The sequence below is a fragment of the Artibeus jamaicensis genome, unplaced genomic scaffold, assembly GCF_021234435.1.
Source record: "Artibeus jamaicensis isolate MK-2021 breed Jamaican fruit bat unplaced genomic scaffold, CSHL_Jam_final contig_387, whole genome shotgun sequence".
NCBI classification, from domain to species: Eukaryota; Metazoa; Chordata; class Mammalia; order Chiroptera; family Phyllostomidae; genus Artibeus; species Artibeus jamaicensis.
Genome location: NW_026521812.1, coordinates 2,190,552 through 2,213,400, shown reverse-complemented (window position 1 = coordinate 2,213,400; position 22,849 = coordinate 2,190,552). Strand labels below are relative to the sequence as shown.

At 39.7% G+C, this 22,849-nt stretch overlaps 1 protein-coding gene across 2 annotated transcripts in view; it reads left to right on the top strand.

Moving 5' to 3' along the window:
* The window catches only part of PDE7B (phosphodiesterase 7B), a 309,572-nt gene that overhangs the window by 149,922 nt on the left and 136,801 nt on the right, over nt 1–22,849 (top strand). Inside the window, exon 1 of one of the 2 annotated variants that reach the window (XM_037150162.2) lies at nt 20,231–20,632. The exons of the other annotated variant lie outside the window; for it this stretch is intronic. Within the exon in view, the coding sequence (XP_037006057.2) occupies nt 20,395–20,632 (238 nt within the window). The 5' untranslated portion in view covers nt 20,231–20,394. Of the gene's footprint in view, nt 1–20,230; nt 20,633–22,849 lie in introns of those variants that run through there. 2 annotated transcript variants of the gene reach the window in all.

Below are 22,849 nucleotides of genomic sequence, written 5' to 3'. Positions count from 1 at the left end.
GAGCACACAGAGAGCCATCAGACTTGGCCTGGGAAATGGGATGTGGTTTGCAGAAGAGCTGAGAACCAAACAGTTATTTAAAGTATATGTAGAAATTAGCCTGGTGAAGGAGCCTGGGTAATATTTCAGAGAAATGGAACAGGATGTGAGAAGACCTGGAGGTGAAAGAGCTTGCAACATGTTGGAAGAACCCAAGGGCATCCAGCATGACAGAGTGATGGGGAGTGAGGATAACTTACATGTTGGGATCTTCCTCTGTCTTTTGTTACATTAAAGTAATGGACACTGAGCAGTGTGCTAGGTTGAATGGCTAAGACTAGGTCTAACCACTAATACCATACAAACTTGTGCATGAACAGAAAGACTTTGGATATGGACAAAGACTTTGACTATTTTCCTTAAATAATAGGTTTTCTCTTGAGTTCTTCCTATTGTTAACTGCGTTTAAATTCAGCTACTATAGAAGTGGCATGAAATTTGACCAGGTCATTTATTTTCATTCATGTCTGATCCAAACTCACTCTTTAAGAGTTCAAAAGAAAATTTTTAAGCTCTAACATTTGCATTCTATCAGAATTATTTACCCTTGTTCTGTTAGTTTTTATAAAAATATTTAGTGAGATTATTTTCCTTGTTATGGAAGAACTACACAGTCATTTTAGGAAACTTGGAATACATAAGAAAGCTATGTAGAAGAATATAAAATCACCCACAATACCACCAATTCTGATAACCATTGTCAATACAGGTATTAACTTGTATAGAGTAGTTATTATATTTTTTCTGATCTTTTCCATAAGCATTTCATAATAAATTTTTAGCAGTTCATGTGCACATCTTTTCATGTACTCATATACATATGATATATATTATATTCAATTTTAATTTTAATTACATAATTTATTATTATATTCTTAGTTTGCAAGTTTTTATAAAACTGCATCTAGCTTAACCAGACCTAGTGTAACTTTTAGCCCTGCTGAAAATAATTTGCAGGCCTGTGTTCATTAGTTTTAAAACGCCGCTGTGAAATGACAAAGGAGGCAAATATTATTATCGCTCTCTTGCAGAGGGGCATCCAAGGCAGACAGCACTTGCATATCCAAGGCAGGGCTAGAAATAAATCGAAGTTATGAAATTAAAAATTGGTGATTCCTTTTTTTATTCAAAGGCCTCATCTCTTTGCAGTGATAATGCATAAAACATGCTGGCCCTCTGTTATTTTGCCATGAGTTAAGAACCAAATCTGACCTTGGGGAGTCTGCATGCCTGTCAATGAAAAGTTAAACCAGTTGCATATGAAGAGTTGCTGCCAGAATCTTGCCTGGAAGCTTAACCACTGTTTTAGAGCTATGAGGAATTCTAAAAGATTAGGTTGAATATGGATGATGAAGTTAAGATACACATAAATGAGTGCATGTGCAAACACACAGACCCACACACAGAATTTTAAGACCGAAAGTAGCACCAGAGCCAATTCCACAATATTTTTATTAGTAACCCTTACTTGGGCCCAATTTCACTTGAAGTTGATGGGATTCTTTTTCCTGAGTCAAGCCTGCAGAATCAAGCCTGCTGGGAGACAGCAAACCACAACAGAAGTCATCAGATCCCTGGTACCTCAGGATATACATACTGATCCCTGCAGGGGTCAGGGTTGGGTTTTTTTTTGTTTTTGGTTTTTTGGGGGGTGTTTTTTTGCTTGTGCAGTAAGTGTGAGCTATCAAAAAATAAAACAGAAAGGAGCATTTTCTGATTCATGGTGACAGACTAGACTAATGCCTCAATGATTCTTCTTTTTAAAGATGGAAATAGAATTACACATTTACTATATCTGATTTTCATCTTCCTTTGAAAAGTTGGAGACCCCGCCCCCCCCCGAAATTTTCTCAAGTGCCTTTCCTCTTGAAGACAAAGTAATAAAATTGAAACCGAGTGAAAGGAGTGTAGGATGCCAGCCATACCATACATGAAGTGAGCAAGAAAACGAGGGGGAATTGTCCCCAGTGCAGCAGTGACAAAAGCTGAGTCCGCAGCATGCGCATTGCCCCTGTTCTTCTTGTGACCATACATTCTTGATTCCCAGATTCCTTCCATTCTGGGTACAGCACTTGAAAAAATTTTTGACCAGGTTTTTGGCATTTTCATCTTTTCTGGGAATAATTCTAAATGACCTAGGGGAAATTTTCTAAACCAAAGAACAGTTTTGGCAGCAAATACAAGCCTCAGTATGTATTATGATTGAAACAAAGTAATTTAGCGTTTTATAAATGCAAGGATCTGCGAAAACATCTATGTTAAGCAGAATAAAATGCATTTGATATCTCTATCTCTTACTACGTGAAAAAGATTGTTTATACAACATTATTTTAACTCTATAAAAGAAATACATGACTGATAATTTCCTAATAAATAAGAAGGAATTAATTCAACTATTAATGTCAGTGTTGTAGTTTACTCTTGTAGAATTAAGTTCTCAGTTGTCCTATATTTGTTCTATTTATAGTTCTGCTTTTTCTAATACTATGTACAAAAGTATAGAACAAACTCATTGGGCTTTTCTCATCTGTGCAATGAGGAAAGGAGGTCCCATTTCAAAGGTTGGCTGAGAAGATTAGCTGATATAAGTAAAATGCACTGGTGGCTGCTTATTGTTAGATTCTTCCTGATTCATTCCATTCCACCTTGTTATTTTCTGTGACATTTGAAATAAGTGTGTGAGGACTTCAGTGCATTAATTGTGCAAAGTCCAGCTAATAAGGGCACAAAGCCAGATATGTCTAAATGAGTCACCATTTGTGAATGCTAACTACATACCTGGCACATAACAAATGCTCTATAAACATTAGCTGCTATTATACCACACACCTCATTTTATCCTCACAATCACTGTAGAGAATGTTTACATTCATTCTCTTTTTGTTGTTGATGAAACTGACTTTGGGGACATGAAGTAGCTTGCCCCGTGTCACATACCAGGACAGTGACAGAGCAGAATTTCAACTGACATAGGTCCGGAGCTGCCGGTCTCCCCACTGCACCACGTCACACCCACCGTGGTATTGGGCGGACAAGCCTCGGGGGATCTCAGTCCTCCAGAACAGAACCGGGAAGCCAGATGTCAGCCGAGAGGACCTCTGAAAATAAAACACCAAGTAGCTGGCATTCTCATGTGCGCAGTCTGAGAGAAATTCCCACAGCTAACTCTAAACCTGCAAGAACTTCCAGAACATTGAACCAGCTTGGTTGTATGGTCCACACCCTCTAGATGACTCAAAGCAGTAGAATTGAAGGTTGGGACAGGCTACTACAGCCAATTGTCTTGAAAGCAATAAAAACGCCTTCTGAAAACCAGCATGATGCTGCCCCAAACTGTTAAAAGCCTGTGTTCCCTGAGCCATTTAACATAGGAGCACATAACCGGAGAACACCCGAATATGCCTTGAAGTATAATTGATATTCATTGTAAAGTCATTTAAATTGTAAAGTTAAAACAGCCATTTCATAATTTTATAATTTATACATATATTAAGCCACATGTTTCATAATTTCACACAAATATTACTTTTTTTAAATTCAGGGACTTATATAGGAAGTATCATTGAAAAAATTGCTTAAATAATATTCATCTGTTGATAGTATTAGCTAATGGGTTATGACAAAATTAATTTTTTCATTAATAATCCTAAAAGCTTAATCACATAAACTTTAATCTTTGGCTTTGCTGGACTTTCTTCTGCCATACATAAATTTTAATGGGGTCATCAGTGTTGTACCGAAGGCAAATCTCACATCAGGCAGTATTCAAACATTGCTGCCTAGTATCAGAAATGGGTTCTTTCATGGTTTAGAAAGAAGTTAGCAAATTTGAATTTACCACAGAAATTTTAACAAAAGATATGATCAGGAAGAAAGGGAACATATTTTCTAGAAGCACACAAACTCCCGAGTATTCTTACCTTATGCTGTTTGACTAAATATGTTATATTTCAACATACCTTTACAACAGTAGTTTCATAGCCCTGGGAAAGTAGGGATTATGATGGTAGTTTCATAGCCCTGGGAAATTAGGGATTATGATGGTGGTAGATAAAAGAACCAGGGAAAAATTTAAGACTATGAAATAGTGACTTATGATTTTAAAAGGCATAGCTGTCATCTGATTTTTATCTGTAGCTTTTCATGTATCTTGTAACAAATCATCTGATCCCCAGAAGAATCTCAATCTCAGCGTGATTGGCAGGACAGAATATATTCAACCCCAGGCTGACAATTACTGAATCCAACATAATGCAGGAAAACACCCCATAGTCCTTGGGAAGTCCATAAATGAAGGCCAGGTGAACTACATCTGATTTCCCTTTCACCTATTTCTTTCCCTAGAGCTTTACTCTGACACATTTCCAGTTTGTCTCAGACTTCATTATATATCCTAATTTCATGGTAGCTCCATCCAGATTAAATCAATACATGATCATTCTGTGACTATATTCTTCACCTGAAGATTTTTTTTATGCTTCTTTTGTGTCTTGGGTAGACACAAAAATATCATACAGTGGACTTAGCACTTGAGTATGATGGCTAAACTGACTAAAAGCAATCAACTCTGCAGGAGCACAAAAACTAATAAACCCAACCCAGTCAAGAAAAAGGAAACCAACACTTGGCGTGTATCTAGACCATCACGCTGTTTAAGGCCCAATGAAAGCCTTTGAAAACTCTAAGCAAAGAACATGGCATCTCCTCACCGTAAGTAATCTCAAGCTAAACAATGCAAAATCTTAAGTTACCTTAAAGAAGTCCAATGTAGTCCTGATGTTTCTTGAAATTTATTTCAATACTTTAAAGTGTATCTATTAAAACAAATGCTCATTATAAAAATTTTGTAACTCTGACTTTTTCAACTCTTAAATATAGACTTAGCCTATGTATTAACTGGTTTCTGTGGCCAAGCCTTCAGTTGCATATGTTTATACCCCATCCTCCAACCCTCACAGGCCCAGGAATATCACTTGGCCACCCTCCCAGCTTAGCCTCTATTTTTATAAAAATATGGTCTCTGCTTACATCCACTTCATGGGGTCAGTATGGACATTACTAAGTGGATTCTTTAAAATACAAAACTGAAAATAAACACTACAGAAAGGCAAAATACTGTTCTTAAAACTGACCTGGTTATGATGTTATTAAATTTCCCTGGGAATAAATGGTTCAACCAAGTAAGATGAATAAAGTTAAGGACATTCTGAGACTATTTAGCCATTGTTCTTCTAGTAAATTACAGGGTGACTTACAAGAATTGCATTGTTTCGTATGATGAATTTCATAGGAAATTAATTTCCAGAAAACACATTCTTAAAATTTTACAAGTGAATATAAGTGATAAAGAAGTTGAGCAGCTAGGATAGCTAAAAAAAATGAGAAAGAACATCAGCTTGTAGAAGCATACCTGTTAGAGCTGATACCAACCCTATTACTCATTCAGCCAGAAACACACAAAATATATACCACCAAACACACTTTGTATCATTTTCCCTAATGTATGCCATGGTTTGAAATAATGTATCTTAGAATCTGCGTTAATTTGCCAATAATTACTTTGTTTTTCCTCTCTTTATTAACCATAATCAATTAGCACTTGTCAATAGGCATTAACAGCTTTACTTCATTAAGTTGATATAACTAAAGTTAAAACTAGGAATTTGACATTTTTGGTAGTCTGCATGATCTTATCAAGACTAAATATTTTATTTTTTCCTACTAGCCTTTTATATATGTATGTATGCTTCTATATATTAATATATGTATAAATTAAGCCATTTTGTATATTGAAATATCTATGATAATATAATATAGCCTATAGATATACTGAAAAGTAAATTGTGGTCCTTGATTCCCTATCTTACTATTTCTCTGAAGCAGGAAACTACTGATCAAACTCAATCTGCTCTTTTCACAGAAAAAATGTGTCATGTGGCATTTTTCTTTGTCGATATAAAACTTCTGTAATCAACCTCATCTACTTTATTAGACTCTAAATAAGTAAGCACCGATATAAAAAGCAAGAAACCCACAAGAAAATTGTTCCTATCAAATGACTATTTTTCAATTCACCTCTTGTCTCTGCTATCCCTGATCATTCCAGGCATAATTACTTATTCCATAACATAGTTTTTAAAATAATATTTGTACCTACCTTCATTTTACCAGTGCATTCAAACAACAGTATTTTGGTCTGCCTCTCCCTCCGGGATTTTGTCTTTCTGATTTCTTTATCTTTATCAGCTCTTGCTCTACTTAGTTCCCTAAGTGGTGACTTGGGACACATGCAATTGAACTAAGCTGGGCACAACATTTGTTTTCTTTTGTTTAAATACCTCTATATGCCAATAGTTCTCAAATTAACATCTAAAGGCTGACTTTTTCTCTATCTTATATTCAGACAACCTACTTGACATCTACTTGGATATCAGAAAGGCATCCAAAACTTCAGTATCCAAATGAATGCTCAATTAGTACCACATCTAAATATGTAATTGGGATGCTAGGACCCAGCTTCTCTCTCTTTTTTTCACATGCCAATCCATGGGTATGTTTTAGAATCCCACCTCCAAAATATTTTCTAAGACTGTTTTTTTTCCTTCAGTCTCACTGCTACTGCCCTAGCCAAGTCATCATTATTTTCTTGAATTTTATTAGCCTCCTAGCTAATTTCTGCTTCTATTCTTGCTCCTATATAATCCCTTCCCTGCAGAGTTACCAGCGTATTCTTATGAAAACTGCATTAGGTCATGTCACTCTCCTGAAGACCTTCTACTGGGTTATTATCACACTTGGAAAGCATCCAGAATGGTCTCTAGTCTACACAGGAGCCCCACATTGTCTGCCCAGAATCTCATCTCATGCCACACCCTTTCTTGTTCACTGCATCCATCACTCTGCTCCTTCATTTCTCAGACACATCAAACTAGTTCTTGCTTTAGGGCCTTTCCCTCCCTTGTTCCTTCTGCCTAAAATCTTCTTCTCCTGATCTCTGCCTCGCTGGCTTCTTGCCATTAATTTTCAGTTTGAACATCACTTAGTTCAAGAGGCCTCTCCTGACCATCTAATTAAAACAGCCCCATGGCCACAATTGTATTAATTATTTGCTTACTTTTGTTTATTATGGCACTTAGAACTGCTGAGTATTTTCCTGTTGATGTATTTGTGTGCTTACTCATATGTTTGCTTTGTGGCTCTCCTCACTGGAATGTAAATTCTGACTTGTTCAAAGTTCTGCTGTGAGCCTAGACCAGAGCCTGGCTCACAGAAGATGCTCACCACATGTTGCTTTGTGCTGCTAAATTCATTGTCCTGCCTTGGCTGTTGACAAGTGCAAGGAGAATAAAGTCCTGTGTCTCTGAGTCTACCAGAAAAATATTTGTCATCTAGAGTCAAGAGATCGCATCTCTCTTTCATGCTCAAGCATTTACTACTGTTTCTGCAAAGAGCAATTATTAATGTGTAGTAACTTTTGTCCCCAGCAGTTCCATCCTTTGGGCCCTGTTGTTGATTTTCCTCATCTTGGCACCTGAAGAGGCAGAGTGATCCCTTTTCCCATTGCCTTGACCATGTGCAGTGATACCCTCAGTGCAGGAGGTAGAAGCCACCGCTCTTCAGGTATCACAAGGGGTGACCTTCCTGTCCTGACCCAGCAGTGTGGTGGGGGCTGCCCACAAAATGGTGACCCCTCCCTCAGAGTTGGCCCAAGGCCTTGGGTGGGGGGAGTGACCGAGCTCCTCCTGGGATCAGATTTACTTGCACTGGCTGAGAGGGTGAGAAACTGCAAGGCACTATTTTTATTAAGTTTCTAATAACTAAGTTCTTAGAGATGGAAACCAGAGAGGACAAAAAGGAGAGTGAGAAACTGGTAACATAAACAAATCAGCTCGCTCACCCATTTCACCCCTCTGCCAAGGGACTCTGAAATCTCTTGCTCCAACCAGCTATTTGCTAGTCCAGTACCACACTGGCTGAGCTTCCATCAGGCCATTATGAGGCTCCTACTTTTTTTTTCTTAATTATGGATCTGCTTTTACATGCTTATGACACCGCTCAAGGGGTACATGGTCATTCATTCATTGAACAGGTATCCCCTGCATCTGAAGAATAACCTACTCTAAGCAATGGTATAGTAGTAATGACACTCTTGGTCCAGGCTTATCCCCTGGTGCAGAAGATACCAGCATGAGCAGGGTCTTGCCAGGTCTGATAAATTCAGAGACATTTTACAACTCCCAACCTGGAATCTTGCCTGTATATACTGAGCAGAATCCTAAAGAGGGAAGTCACTGCCTAGAACCATTGTGTCTAAGCCCTTAATATAGGACAGTGGTCACCAAATCTCCTGAGTTGTACCCCAGTCCACACCACACTAACTTCACCAATGCCCCTTCCCCACTTTTCAACAGAGGGGCTCAGACCAGCTCCATAAGAATGGCTTCCGGCTGTCCCTTGAACAGAGCCCCTTTTCTTCCCCATTCCAGTCCCCTGTTGGTGGAGAAGAAAGCCATTCTCTCCCTGTGACCCCACTCCAGCTTCTAGAATCTCTTTCCATACAGCAGTCGGCCACAAGAAACCTCTGAGTTCTTTCATTATAGGAGCCATGCCATGACCCAAAAAATAGAAAACTTGGAAGTTGCTTTACTTTTTTCAGGTTATGGGGGTATTATTCAGAAAAGTATCATTTTTATGTCCTAAAGGATGTTTCTAAACCTGAAGATGTAAAGGAGTTTTCTGGAGTGTTTTATTTACCAGCCAGAAGCATGCTTCCTGCAGTCAGCAAGGGACTGACTTGCAGGTGACATACATTTGCTAACTCAGGAACTACATCCCTTGATGGAATGGGACGAAAGAATGGCATTTTGAAGAAGTTCTCCTGTAGGAATAATTGTGGTACAATGTGTTGCTAGAGATTTAGGGAGAAACTAGTGTAGTGTTCAATGTTTACAGCTACCTATTTAGATCAAACTAGAAAAAATAACACTTTTCTTTTAGAATTGGATCTGAGGAATCTTCCAGTTGATCTGAAACATGTTAGAAGTTAGAACTCAAGGAACAGAGGGGACAGAGGGCCAGTACTGAGGTAGAGGCCCGTGGATGGCCTGCAGGGTCTAGGAATAGCCTTGAAAATCACTGTTGGTGAAAATTCATTCTTTTTCTTTTCTTTTCTCTTTAGTTTTTTATCTTTGTCTACCTATTTTCTTATCTCTTTGACCATTCCACACTAAATCCACACCCTTTTTTTTTCACTGTTACATCTTTCATCCATTCCCCTCCATACATCACTCTCTGGTTCTGCTGGTGGCACCCAGGGATCCAGGGGTTATTGACACCAGCTCCATGGAGAAGGGAGCGGATGATTCAGACGAGATGATAACAGCTGGCTGTTACTGAATGCCTACTCTGTGCTGGCCTTTTTCTGAATACTTTCCATGAATGCTCTCATTTAATCCTCTCATTTGTCCCAAGCACTCAGTCTAGTTTTTCTAACACCCTGGTTCTGTTGGAGAATACACGTTGTTTTGGTTTTGTTTTTTTGTTTTGTTTTGTTTTGCTTCTGATAACAATGTCTCCAAAACTTTGAAAAGGACCTCACTCTTCCAAGAAATGCCCATGTGAAGAAAAAAGATGTTAGTAAGGCACATTTGGCCGATAGGTTAGAGATAAGAAATATGCAACAACTGGGTGAATCCCAAGTGAGACCTCAGGTAGGCTTCTATCACCAACCTCTTACTCACACATTTGTACTCTTAGGGCGAAAGTGACTTTACCAACCATGGTGATGGGGGGAAAGTTCTAACCCTTCAATAATTTGAAGAAAACCAGTATATGGCTTAGGTCAAAAGGAGTACTTGATTTTGCAATGCCAACTATCCCTTCTGCGGTTTCCCAAAAATGCTGTGGCTGTCCCACACAGAGCCCACTCCACATTTTACCGCAGAAAGAAGAGTGCCATTTCAGCATTTGCTGTGACCTAGACCACGTTGGGGGGGGGGTGCTCTAAGAAAGCTATCAAAGAAATAAATACCTGTATTCTTATTACCTAATACCATAAAAATGAAATATAGAATTTACATGCATGATGAACTTAAAGACAAACGCTGAATGAAACAAGGCATCAATTATATGTCTAATTTGTGGGGAAGAACAAATGGAATAATTAGACTTAATTGGATGTAGTCAGGCAGAGATTTAGAGTAGTTACTGTTATTTCGAATAAGTGAATGGATTCATTAGTAAGTTCTCACTGGGGACAGGAATTGGGGAATACCAAAAGTGGTTAGTTGAGCTGCTGTCAGAATGATTTGCCCGGGGTTTATACTTTCCTTTCCTTAAGGACATTTCTGAAGAGCAAAGCCCTTCTATCCCTTTGTAACACCTTTAAAAAAGAAGGTGCTAAATAAAAAAGGTGAAATGTAAAGATTTACATTTCTTTAGTAGAAAGACTGTGAATATGAATGATGAGATAACCAAATTTACCTTGAGGAGGTAAAACCAAAGAAAGGAACAGAGGCAGAAAGCAGAGGATACCCAGTCCCCTGGGGATGTGGCTGTCCTCAGCTTCATCTCTGAGCTACTACCCCAGGACAGAAGTCAGCTGGGGGCCGATTTCAATTTCCCACACGTACTGTCAATGCAAACAGTGACCCAAGTTATTTACTTAACACTCAGAAACACTCAAGACTCTTTTCTTTATTTCCATTTCTGGCCAAGCTGTTTAGAAAACACAGATGCAGCTGGCATTGTGATATTGTAATCAGCCTTGCCAAATGGTTCCAAAAGGAAAATATCTGTCCAATGTCTCAAATAAATCTTGTGGACTCCATTCACCAATTCCGTGTCATCATTCCCTGGTTCTTCAGGCCCCAAAATTTAGGTCAAAGACAGCAGATTGCCGCTGCGAGTGTGTTTAAATAACATAGAAACCACTGTGATGATCTGCCATCATTACCCTGAATAGCTCTATTCACAAGTGATGGGATGGGTCGGTTAAGTCACTTTTCATAAAAAATAAAATTATTTTAGGAATGTAGGGTCTGATTTGAAGAAGCCACCCCGTTACTGTAGGGATACCAGACGTTCATCCTTTTTTTTTTTTTAAAGTGTATATGTTCTATGTACTTTCTCTCTGGTCATGTGGATGGAGAGAGCAAGACTCTCTTCAGCACTTCCTAGGTGAAGGTCATGTCAAAGATCTGAAGTCCAATCATGGTATTAATAGTCATGACCACAGTGGCAGTGAATCTGACCTGAAGAACAGCTATAAAAATAAGTGCGATGGGTTCACAATTATTTTTTCTTTCCTTTTGACTTGGCCACATAAATATTTTATGGCGTGGACAGATATAGTTACAATTGTGAATCAAGCAAAGTTGCTATGGCTTTTTACAACAGCCTAACCACACAGGTAGAATAGCATGCAAGAGGGTGTGCTCTAGAACCAGGTGTGCCATTATTCTTCTAACAACACTCAATATCAAAAACATGGGGGGAGGGCTTCGGTGGGAACCCCTGTGCTGTACTGTACTGAAAGTGTCTTGTATATTGTTTACTCACTATCTATTAAATGGCCTCCCCTTTACTTTTCATCCTCAATTCTCCTGCCATCACAGAGAAAAACAGTCTCTAAAATAATAACCAGGAGTTATATTAGTTTTAAATTCTATAGTTTCCAGGTTTCTTATCTTTATTTTTTTAGTTACTCCAGAGGATGACAAGAAATATAGGTATCTGTAACCAGAGCAAAGCACTTAGCCTTAGAAAGAACCAGGAAACACAACAGGGGAAAAAAACTCAGCAAACTATGTTTCCAATTACCAGCAGATGCTTCCATTTATTCTAAGTGTTCCTATTTAGTTAACTGTACAAATTTTTAATCGTATAAACGTGGTAGTGTTCTAGCCTCATGCTCTTGATTACACTTGTCTTCCAGTTGATTTCACATGCCTCTTGCTTCTGACATCACTTTCCCACAGATACTGTGGGGATGCGTGAATCCCAGGGAATATCTGATAAAAGAGAGCAGCTCGTGGCAGAGTTTATTTTATTTATCTTTTGTGTTTTGTTTTGTGTTTCACTGAGGCGGCGACATTGCAGTACACTTCTCTGAGTCAGCAGCCTCATGGCTAGGGCATCGTGAGGGCCTGTATTCTTTTTTCCATCTTCGGTTTGTGTAGTCATCTGGTCACCATTCCTTCATGCCTGAAATAGCACAGTGGGGAAGATTATACTAGGCTCCCTCCAAAACCTTCCTCCCATAGAGCTTCAGTAAATCAAATGAAGAAGCAGGTCTTGGTGAGAGTACCTCTGATGATGGAGATCAAAGTCTCAGAGCCCCTGCCTGTATTCCAGTCATTCTGACAATAGCAAAAGGAGCACAACAACATGCTGGAAAGGGGGAGGAATGGAAAAATTGGCTTAAGTAAATTTTGTTTGACATTTGGTGAGATAAGACTTGCAAAGATAGACATTTGGTGTTGAAGTTAAGACTCTGTCCTATACATGTATGTTATTTATCACAGTGGCTTATATTTGATACTCAACCTTATCTTAAAGTTAATGCATAAGGGGAGAGAAACGAATGAAACAAAATTTAAAAACTAACCATGGTTCAAAGGACACAGCCCATGCTCTTACCTTCTGTTTTTGATTGATTATGTCTAATGGAGAGTATTGGACCTGATCCAATGTTGATTGTCCTAATATTTGTACCTATAAAGATTAGGACTTTCACAGCATTTTATTTCATAAATAACTTATGTGGAAGGGCAGAAATTATCTGCCACCTGGCAGTCCTCTCACTTCACTACTCCGAGCATGGTCCACCACCAAGCAGCCTTGTCAAGCCCAGGCAGCTTGATAGAAATGCAGAGTCTCAGGTCCCCACCCAGACCTGCTTGATTAGATTCTACAGATCTCCAGGTGGTTTGTATGCATGCTAACCTTCCAGAAGTATTGCTCTAGAACAGCATCTGAGAGATGCCTTGATGCATAGGTATGTAATTTGTCATCACCAGAAGGTAATAAGTGAAAGGAAGAAGGAAAAATAAAGAATATTTGGAAGAGGCAGTAGGATGCACTCCCTACACATGTACCAGTTAAAATTTCCTTATTCCAACTTGACTTTGAAATCCATAAACATAAACAAAATGAACGCCAAGGGGAACAAAAGATCCTTTTAGAAGGCTTCATTCCTTACCATCTTCCCACTTTTCTTTTATGTTGTTTATATCAATAATCTTTCTATATAAATTAGTTGTCTAGTTTATTTTGATTATAGTAAGAGGAAAGCAGTGTCCCTCGGGCATTTCCCAGCACTTGTTGAGGATGTCTGGGTCATCTCCCCTCCAGCCTCCATGAGAGCTTCCAGAACTCATACATCTCACTTGCAAAAAGAGTAGAAACATACTTCAGACCTTGTTTAAGCCACTTTTTAAACATTATGATTGGTTTTACACTATACTTCCTTTTAAAACACATCAAGTAAGTGGAAATCACCTAGTAGCACTCAAACTTGTAAGAATGTTTGAGGAACACAGACCCTCCCAAGCAAAAAAAAAAAAAAAAAGGCCCACATAAGTTTGTATAAGGAAATTAGTCCAGTGGGAAGCCTGAAGACACGTGTTCTCTACCACAGCATGGGGCACAGCGCTGTTCCACTCCTGAACGCCAAACATAACCCTTTAGTCACTCATACACTATTAACCAATGTGGACCAAAGTTAAAATTCCCAATTAAGTCAACTCGTACAGTAGTATTAACCAATGGGCCAAGTAACCCATAATAAAGATCGGGCAAACTCACTCCCCAGATACAATTCACGGGCTGTTTCCACACCTCCAAAACTCAGCTACTACAAGTCTTTATCCTATTGACCCACTTCTTTAGCACATACTTTGTTCTTATTTATCTATTTTCATTCACACTTTAATGATTTCTTCTACTTTATCTACCCCAACTTTATACCATCAAATCCCTCGTTATCTGTCCCATTGGGCCACCTTTCAATACTCTCTCACTCTCTAATTCCTTTGTCATTGATTTTTTTCTACTCGTGTATCTTCATGGAGACCACAGATTTCAAGGTGCAAGGGTTTGACTTCTCAGCTTTTTAATAGATCCTAGGAAAGTATAGCGAAAATTTAAGTTTAGACAAGTTCTCAATGATGATTTCTTATAGCTTAAAAATGGTCATTTAAAGGTTTTAAAGCACATTACAGTTTTACAAATAACTTGCATTTTAATTTTATTTTATTCTTACAAGATCTGAGCATGATGGATAAAGTGGTTATTGCCCATTAGTAGACAAGTCGCCAAGTTTGAGGCAAAGCTCAGTGGTGAAGTTTATAGTTCTTGTAACCTTAAAATAAGTAGCTTTTGAGGGCTACTTTGGAGATTTCATTGTTGTAGCTTTTTTTCCGAAGCTGACACACCCGCATCTGAGATTATGAAAAGTGTGTTCTACCACCACTCACGGTCTTTCATACTCAGGACTAAGTTATGAAATCTTAGAAAAGTTCTCACCAGAGAATGCCACCATCACACAGCAAAGCATCAGGAGTTTGGTAATGGAGGGAATAGAGGTTAGGGGAAGGGTGGGTTGGTGGGTTGGCTGATTTTGTTTTGGTTTACCATGCAACAATGTCTTCTTTTCTGGATGGGTTTTCCCCAGCAGGAAGAAGGGGCACAGGGGAGAAAATTCACCCATCCATTCTTCCAGCTATTTTTTCTCAACCCCTTTCTTATCGGATTTGTTGTTGTAGGTGAACTGTCAGAGACAGTGAACTTAGCATTAGTCAAGATATGTGAAAGCCAGGATAGCGGTCTCATGTCACCTAAAACCCTCATCCCTTTTTCTTTTTAAATGCACGAAGAAAAGTCAAACAAGAAGTGGTAACTCACCATGAAAACCAGAATGTAGGTGGGGGAAGCCAGGCAGGTGCCAGTGCCTGAAAAAACACCCAGGGGCTGACACAAGATGTTCTACTCCCTTTGCTGCTGGTCTCACTATTAATACATATTTACAGAGTGAGTAAGAGAATGATTGGTTATACTTGAGACACCCATAGTAAAATCAAACTATGAATCTGTCAGCACAACTCCTTCTACTTCCCCCACCTCATCTTCCCTCATCTTGCCCCACCCCCTCTCCTCCCTTACCCCATGACAGTGGAGACATGTGCTGCCTTGTATGGTCAATCTGAGGACCAAGTCCTTTCCCTACTTGCTGGCATTCTTCCCTGAGACTAGTTAAGGTGAAAGTTATTACATTTCTATTTCTCCTGAAGGATACTGTAAATTGTTCGAGATTCTTCTACTTAGACCACATTAAACAAAGTTGAAAGACCTGTTTTTTCTTTCTTGTTCATTTTGCATTTCATTTGCATTGCATTTGTAAAGCCAGAGTGGTCTCGAGTGTGTGTATGTGTGAGTGTATGTATGTGTTTACATATCCATATTTGGTTTTTTATTTTTATTTTTTTTATTTCTTACTGTCTTTCTTTTTTTTAATTTTTAAAAATTTTGTTGTTATTTTTCAAGTACAGTTTTTTGTCTATTTTTCCCATCCCAGCCTCCCCCTCCCCTTGCTCCCCACCTCCCTCCCATTTCCACCCCCCTTAGTTCTCGTCCCTGTGTCCTTCCTATTTGTTTCTCCAAATCCCTCCCCCCTTTTTCCCCTTAAATTCCCTTCCCTCTCCCCTTGTCCCCCTTGGGGTCAAGGGGTCACTGTCCCCTTGTTCTCTATTTCAGTGTCTTTGTTTTTCTTCTGCTTCCTTGTTTATTTTGTTGTTTAGCTTCCTGTTAAAGGTGAGATCATATGGTATTTGTCTTTCAACATCTGGCCTATTTCACTCAGCATAATGCTTTCCAGTTCCATCCATGTTGTTGCAAAGGGTAGTAGCTCCTTCTTTCTCTCTGCTGCATAGAATTCCATTGTGTATATGTACCACAATTTTTTGATCCATTCGTTTACTGATGGGCACCTAGGTTGCTTCCAACTCTTGGCTATTGTAAATTGTGCTGCTATGAACATTGTGGTGCATAGGTTCTTTGAAATTGATGTTTTATGATTCTTAGGATATAATGAAATTAAAACCACAATGAGATACCACTTTACACCGGTCAGGATGGCTATCATAAACAAAGCAACAAACAACAAATGTTGGAGAGGTTGTAGGGAAAAGGGGTCCTTAGTTCACTGTTGGTGGGATTGCAGACTGGTACAACCATTATGGAAAACAGTATGGAATTTTCTCAGAGAAATAAAAATCAACCTGCCTTTTGACCCTGCAATTCCACATCCATATTTGAATTGATGGAGAGGAAAGGCCAGGACAAAATAAATAAAGTCCCTCGGTAGTTTCAAATTTTTCTTTAAAGATAGAGAGGGGGTAGGAGTTAATAAGAGTATAAAGTACTTTCGAAATATTTGTGAGACTTTCATTAAAATGAAGTTTTGTGAGAATCTATTAATAGGCTCAAAGTAATAGGAAATTTAAATGAATATGTGTTTCTAAGGGTATATTTTTTAACTGTACATTCTCTAGAATGATAAGAAATATTTAATATTGTAAATACTTTATTTTTAAATCGTGTATGATAAGGACTTATCTGCATGGAGACTAGAACACCCATAAGTCTACATGATTTTACATAGTCCCCAGAATACTACAAAGTCTTCAAAATAATCCAGGTTCTAAATCAATTATAGTAAATCCTCACTGAATGTCAGTGGGTTCTGCAACTTTAAGCAAAATTACATATAACAAAACAAATTTTACCATAGGCTAATTGATATGAACAAGAGTTTATAGGAATCTTAGGGAATCTCATAACCTCATCAACATTGAACATGACCTTGGAATATTGACATTATTTAAGGAACTACTGTATGTATATCTTTGACTATTTTTTTCCTTGACCATGTACTGTATATTGTGGTTATCAGTTCTTTCCTTTATAGCTGCAAACACGCAGCAAAGTATTTTTGATAGAATGAGGTATCCACTGGAACAAACTGTTTTGACTTTGTTAGTTCTCATTACATTTCTTTCACACAAGAGCTCATTTATTTCCTTTTATTGGGATGTTAGGTTGACTCACAATGCCTGGGGAAAAATGAGGTTACTTTGAAAGTCTATATTAAAATGTCGTATCTGTAGCACATTAATTGTGGATATTATGATTTGTGAGAACCGTTACATGCCACATAGATGAGTCCTCTTTGCTCCTGACCTCTCTGGGTACAGAACCTCCTCCCCAACCCCAGTGGTTCAGACTTCTGGCTACAGATAGACACTTCCCCAAGGTAAATGATGCCCAGCAAGTAAGGTTAAAATCATAGGTTTACAGGCATGCTCTTCTAAAGTAACTCTCTGAAAGACAAAAGAGCTCACAGGCTGTGAAATGCTAGCTACGAAATGTAATAGAATCGCCTTTTAGAGAATTTGTGTGGTTCAGTGATTTTAGCCCAACAAATGCTAGCATCTTGTCAGCTTGTCCCAATCTCCTGAGCCTGCAGTTGAGCCAAAAATCTCCTGAGCCAAGCTTTCTCGCAAGATTTCCTGTACTTCCTGTTTCTATGTGAGCCAGAAATACCATGAGAATGACCTTTCTTGTGGTATTTTTGCACTTCTACCCTTGGATAAAGAGAATCCCATATTGGGAAATTTTTTTTAATTGTACAACATTTTCAGTTTTCACATCTTCAAATGAAGTAACTTCTTCCTTGGGAATGAAAATTTAAAATTATGTTTCCTTGGCCCTAATTCATCTCCAGTAGGAAGTATTCACATTCAGTGATCCAACAGTTTGCAACTTTTCTAAGATTTTTTTTTTACAAGGAAACATGTAAAACAATACAGAGACTACAGTGGAAACTTAAATGCTTGGATTTTTTTTTTAATGTTACTCTTGAAGCAACGTGCAATGAAGAGTTGTATGCTTAATATATTAGTGTATGTGACATATTATATCATATATTTGTGTTTTCTTTGTTCTTAACCCCTTTGTTCCAAGGGTCAGGATATCCTGATGCTAAGTACTATTGCAAAAAAAGGAAAAAAAAAGAAAGAAAGAAAGAAACTGAACAAAAAACAAAAATAGTCAAACACTTAGGAAACTCTTCAGTTGTTATGTCAAGGAAGTTTGTGACTGAGGAGTGAGTTTAAGACATTATTCAGGAAATATGCTAATAGAGTACAACAGCCTACATGTGCCTATTAAATAAAACAGTCTGGATTCTGGAGAGGCGTAATGCTCCCGCTCTGATAGAAAGGTAAGATAAGGGCTGGAAAGGTTATCCAAAGTGGTAGAAGTACCAGACAGATGCTTAACTCCCTTCATCTCTTCACCAAGAGGGAAATTTTTAAAGGCATACCTTTCCTATACGTGGATCAGTGATTATTCTCTAATTGGGTTATACAAATATCTGGTTGTGATAGGAAGAGCTGTCTGATTAATGTTTTAATAAATAAATTCATAAGCAGTAGTGCCTTCAAGGTAACTACTATTGTAATCTATTATTGTTTTACACCCTCAAAGGACGTCGACCCTTCTTTGTCTATTAGTAGGTTTGCTCGTATACTTTTCCATCTGAAGAAAAAGGAAAAGCCGCTTAATTCTGTGTGGAAAAACTAGACTTATTAACCCTGGTTTTAGAGGAATAATAATGACAACAAAATTACAGTCGCCTTTGATGGTTTCAACTTTTAAAAACTGAGATGAGGGCAGTGAAAATAAAGTACACCCTACACTGGCCTTCCTTTTCTCCCCCAAGTCTCCTCCTCCCTCCTCTAAAGAAACATCGAATGATTGCATGACAAACCAGCCCCGACAGAAACATAGAGCAGGAGCGACAGATTGTACATCAGCAAAATAACATCAGCAAAATAAACTGCCAAGCAAAATAAAGCCCTTTGCAATGCAGAGAAAGACAGAATTGTTGTGATGGCCCCCAAGAAGAAAACAGGAGCTATCCACATGAATGTTCAAGTTCAGATTGTTCCCACAAACCCAATTTGCAGCAGAAATGCCAAATACAATACCACCCCACTTTCGTTTATGTCCAAGGCTTTTCACACAAGCTACAGGGGGTGTCCCTTTTATTGTATGGAGTCTCACTCCCAAGGTTAGAGCCTCCAGCTCTGAGTGGAGGGACCCAAGATGCGTGACCCAGGATTGTCCCCAACTGAACCACTCTCAGTGGGGGCACAGCAGTTAGTGACCCAAATATTAAGTCCACATGCTCTGTCTCTGGAAAGTGAATCTTCAACACTCTCTTTTCTTTTCACTGCCACTTATGCCCCCTACGAATATCTTTTTAAATCGTCATTATTACTTCCTTCTGTAACAGGTCTTTAACAATCCTAAACTACGTGTTCAGAAGATGCCACCTTACCAGCACGTTTGCATGAGAATCTTGATGCTTCCCTAGTTTACTTCTTTTGGAGTTAGCTTTGGAATGTGATTCAATGTTATTTCCCTTCCTACTGAGGGCAGCTGAGGTTACAAACGGATTTGACTAATAGGCCAAAACTCAGTTAGGCTTGCTGAGAACCAAGTGACAGCAAAGGGGGAGGGGTATGAAGCCGGGCGGCCTGTGAACTGTGGCGCTGAGGATCAACGCAAGAGCCTTCTGAAAAGCCTCATCCCTGCAGAGCGTGGTGAACGGGCAGGTGGCCCCCAGCCAGACCTTCCAGAGAGAAGCAGCTGCAAATTGGTTCTGCGGGTGCTCAGTTTTGTGAGCGCTCCTTGAAGTTTGCAGGGCTGGAGCCAGGGAAGCTTCGCTGCTTCCTGCACACGCGGGGGGTGACTCCTTACCTGACACCCTGAATAACCGGCCTCTGGGGGACACCTCTGAGAAGCTGGTAAAGGGTAACCCACTTCTTTGCCTGAAGTCCTTAACGCTAAACAAGCCACTCGGCAAACTTTGACAAGCACCAAAAGAGAATTGAGAACAAATAAATCAGAAGAAGAGGAAAAGCAAACGCTAAGACCTCGGTGGCTTTTTCCCCTCGCTGTCGTTCCAGCTGTAGCCTGGGATTAATTAAGTGCTGTGAAGTCAGTGCCGGGGAGAGAAGGGGAAAAAAATGCATTCTATCTCTAAGGAAGGAGTACAGTATCAGTTCTCACCAGTGAGAAACCTTGGGAAGTGAATCGCTGTCGCTGTCAGTGTTTGTGGAGGGACTGGAGGGACAGGGTGGCTGTGCCAGGCTGGCGGAGGCTTGCGTTTCCAAAGCTGGAGAGGATTTCACGGGGGTTCTCCTTCCCGTGCCTGGGAAGAATTTCCCCTCTGGTAGCTGCAGCCGCCGCGGCAGCAGCCCTACCTCCTGTTTGGGGGAACAGGGCAGAATGCCTGTGCTCGAGCGCTACTTCCACTCGGCAGAGCTAGGCAGAAGGTGGACAGCCCCACAAGGTGCGCTGCCCTCCTCCCTGGGCAGCCGGCCGGGGTGCCAGCAGGGGCCGCTGCCCTGGGACTTGCCCGAGATGATCAGGATGGTCAAGCTGGTTTGGAAATCCAAAAGTGAGCTGCAGGAGACCAAACAGAGAGGCATTCTGGAGAATGAAGATGCTCTCCACAGCTTCCCAGGTAACTGTGAGGTGTGAAAGGTAGCAGAGCAGGACCTGATTACTTTCAGTCCCTTCCTGGGAGAGCCCAAGTCTTAAAAATGGGGAAAAGCAGGCAGAACAGACTGTACGGCAGAGGGTTCAAGGGCTGTGACTAATGAATGTTTGCTCTATTATAGAAATGCATCTTAAAGTTGAGTGATGTGGTAGGAGGAGCATTAATAGCCTGAAAATTAAGGAACCTGGGGCCTAGGCTCAGCTCACCACTTGCTTGCCCCGGGGCTAAAACAAGTGAAATTTCCTGAGCTTCAGTCCCCGAAAGGTGGGGCTGGAATTGGATGCTCTTTAATGTCCATTTTTGCCTCTGCAGTTTCACAAATTGACAAGTCAGAGTTATCTCCCAGAAAGTATTCTTCTTGGGTTGCTTTTTATAAAGCTTTATGTAAAGTAAAATATATTTTCCAATGTTTAACTATAAAACAGCAGCATGTATGAGTGATCCCAGGACTGAGTTTGTCCTGGAAGCTTTTTTATGTCATGAGAAAGTTGGTAAACTTCCTTGCCTCAGTTTCCCCTTTCCACAAATGGCAGTAACACAAATTCCCTCATGGTTGTCAGGAAAAATTGTCACTCACAGATGTGAAAGTGATTCCCTGGGGCTTTGTCCTGTTCTAAGAATGTGCTGTGTTTGGGGCCGTTGTGGAGGACTTTGCTGTGTTTCTAACAGTGGGTGCTGCAACCACAAAGCAACCTGGGAGCCTTGTGAAGGATCCCAAGGGGCTGTGGCCACACCATAAACCAAGAATGTGTGCAGGGTGCCGTCTCCTTCGGGAGAATGTTGGTAGATATCTGGAAAGTGGTGGTTCACTTTAGAAGAATGAACAGGAGCGTGTGTTTATGCCTTCAAAGACTTGGCCAGCCCTGACGTAACATTGCTGGGGAGAGATGGGCGACCAGACGGAAACGATAGACCAAAAATTATCTCCCTCTTTCTCGTGGAAAGAGACTAGGCAATCAAAACTCGGCGAATTTTGTTTTTAATCATTTACAAAGAAATTTTTAAGTGGTCTAATAATCTAAAAATAATATTATTTTAAAAATAATGCTCTGGGAGAAAAAAAGATTTCAAAGGAAGAAAAACACAACAGAGTTAGTCATTAGTAAACAAGGAGCACTTAGGAAAGAGAAGGAAACCAATAGGACTGAGGGTTATGTGGCAACAAGGAGATGGGTGCCCAGAGAAATGGGTCTTGGTCAGAAGGAATTAGGTAATGCCAAAGGAATTCCAAATTTTGTGTGAGTAGTGTAAGAAAAATGGAAAAACCCACCTGGGCAGAAAAGTTCACTATAATACTTAAACTATGCTCTTGGTTTGTTTCAGTATATTAAATGATTAAGATGCAAATTTTAGGTTACACCTTTGATAAAACTGCCTAATTTGGCTATGGGGCTAGGTGTATATTATTATTTTGTTTCATGCTAATGGGTGTTTACTTCCTGAAAAAGCAATACTACAGAGGACTCCTGTAACTTTTTATCACTCAAAGGTACATTTTTCTGCATGTTAAAAATTTGAGCCAGTTCAGTCTTAATATGCCCTGGACTCACTTTAAATGTAATACATCTCAGTGACCACTTTGGTTTCCGGGAAGGCTCCATTTCACCTCCCCAAAGAATGTCTGCTTGCCTCCTCTTCTTCCTCCCCTGCCTTCCCACACTCAAGGCTCACACTTCCTATCATGAGCATGAAGCCTTATCATCCATATTAGCAGCCCGGGGCCATATGACCGTATGACAAAGCCCTCAAAGACAAGTAGCTTCGCCTTCCAGTGTTGTCTCGTACGTCCTCTCTCATCTTGTTCCCGATGCTGCATCCTCTCCTCCCATCAGAGGCCCTTCAGCTGAGCCATCTTTCCTGCAGTCGCCTGCCAGTGAGGGACACAAGAATACTTGTAAAATAGTCTCACAAATCTGGCATTCTTCCATTTTTAGAAAGTGATGGTTTAAGCTGTTTTTCATTCTTGTGTAGAGGTTTATAGTAGAAAGCACCTCAAAAAAAAAAACCCCACCAAACCAAATGGTAATTTCAATTCCTCTCTCTCTCCCCCTCCATACACACACACACCTGACCCTTACCTCGGAACCCTCAAACAATTTTCCCTTCATCAATACTAAACAACTTGCTCTTCCTCAAATGCATCATGTGGCACCCTGCCTCTGAGCCTTGCCTTGTGCTTTG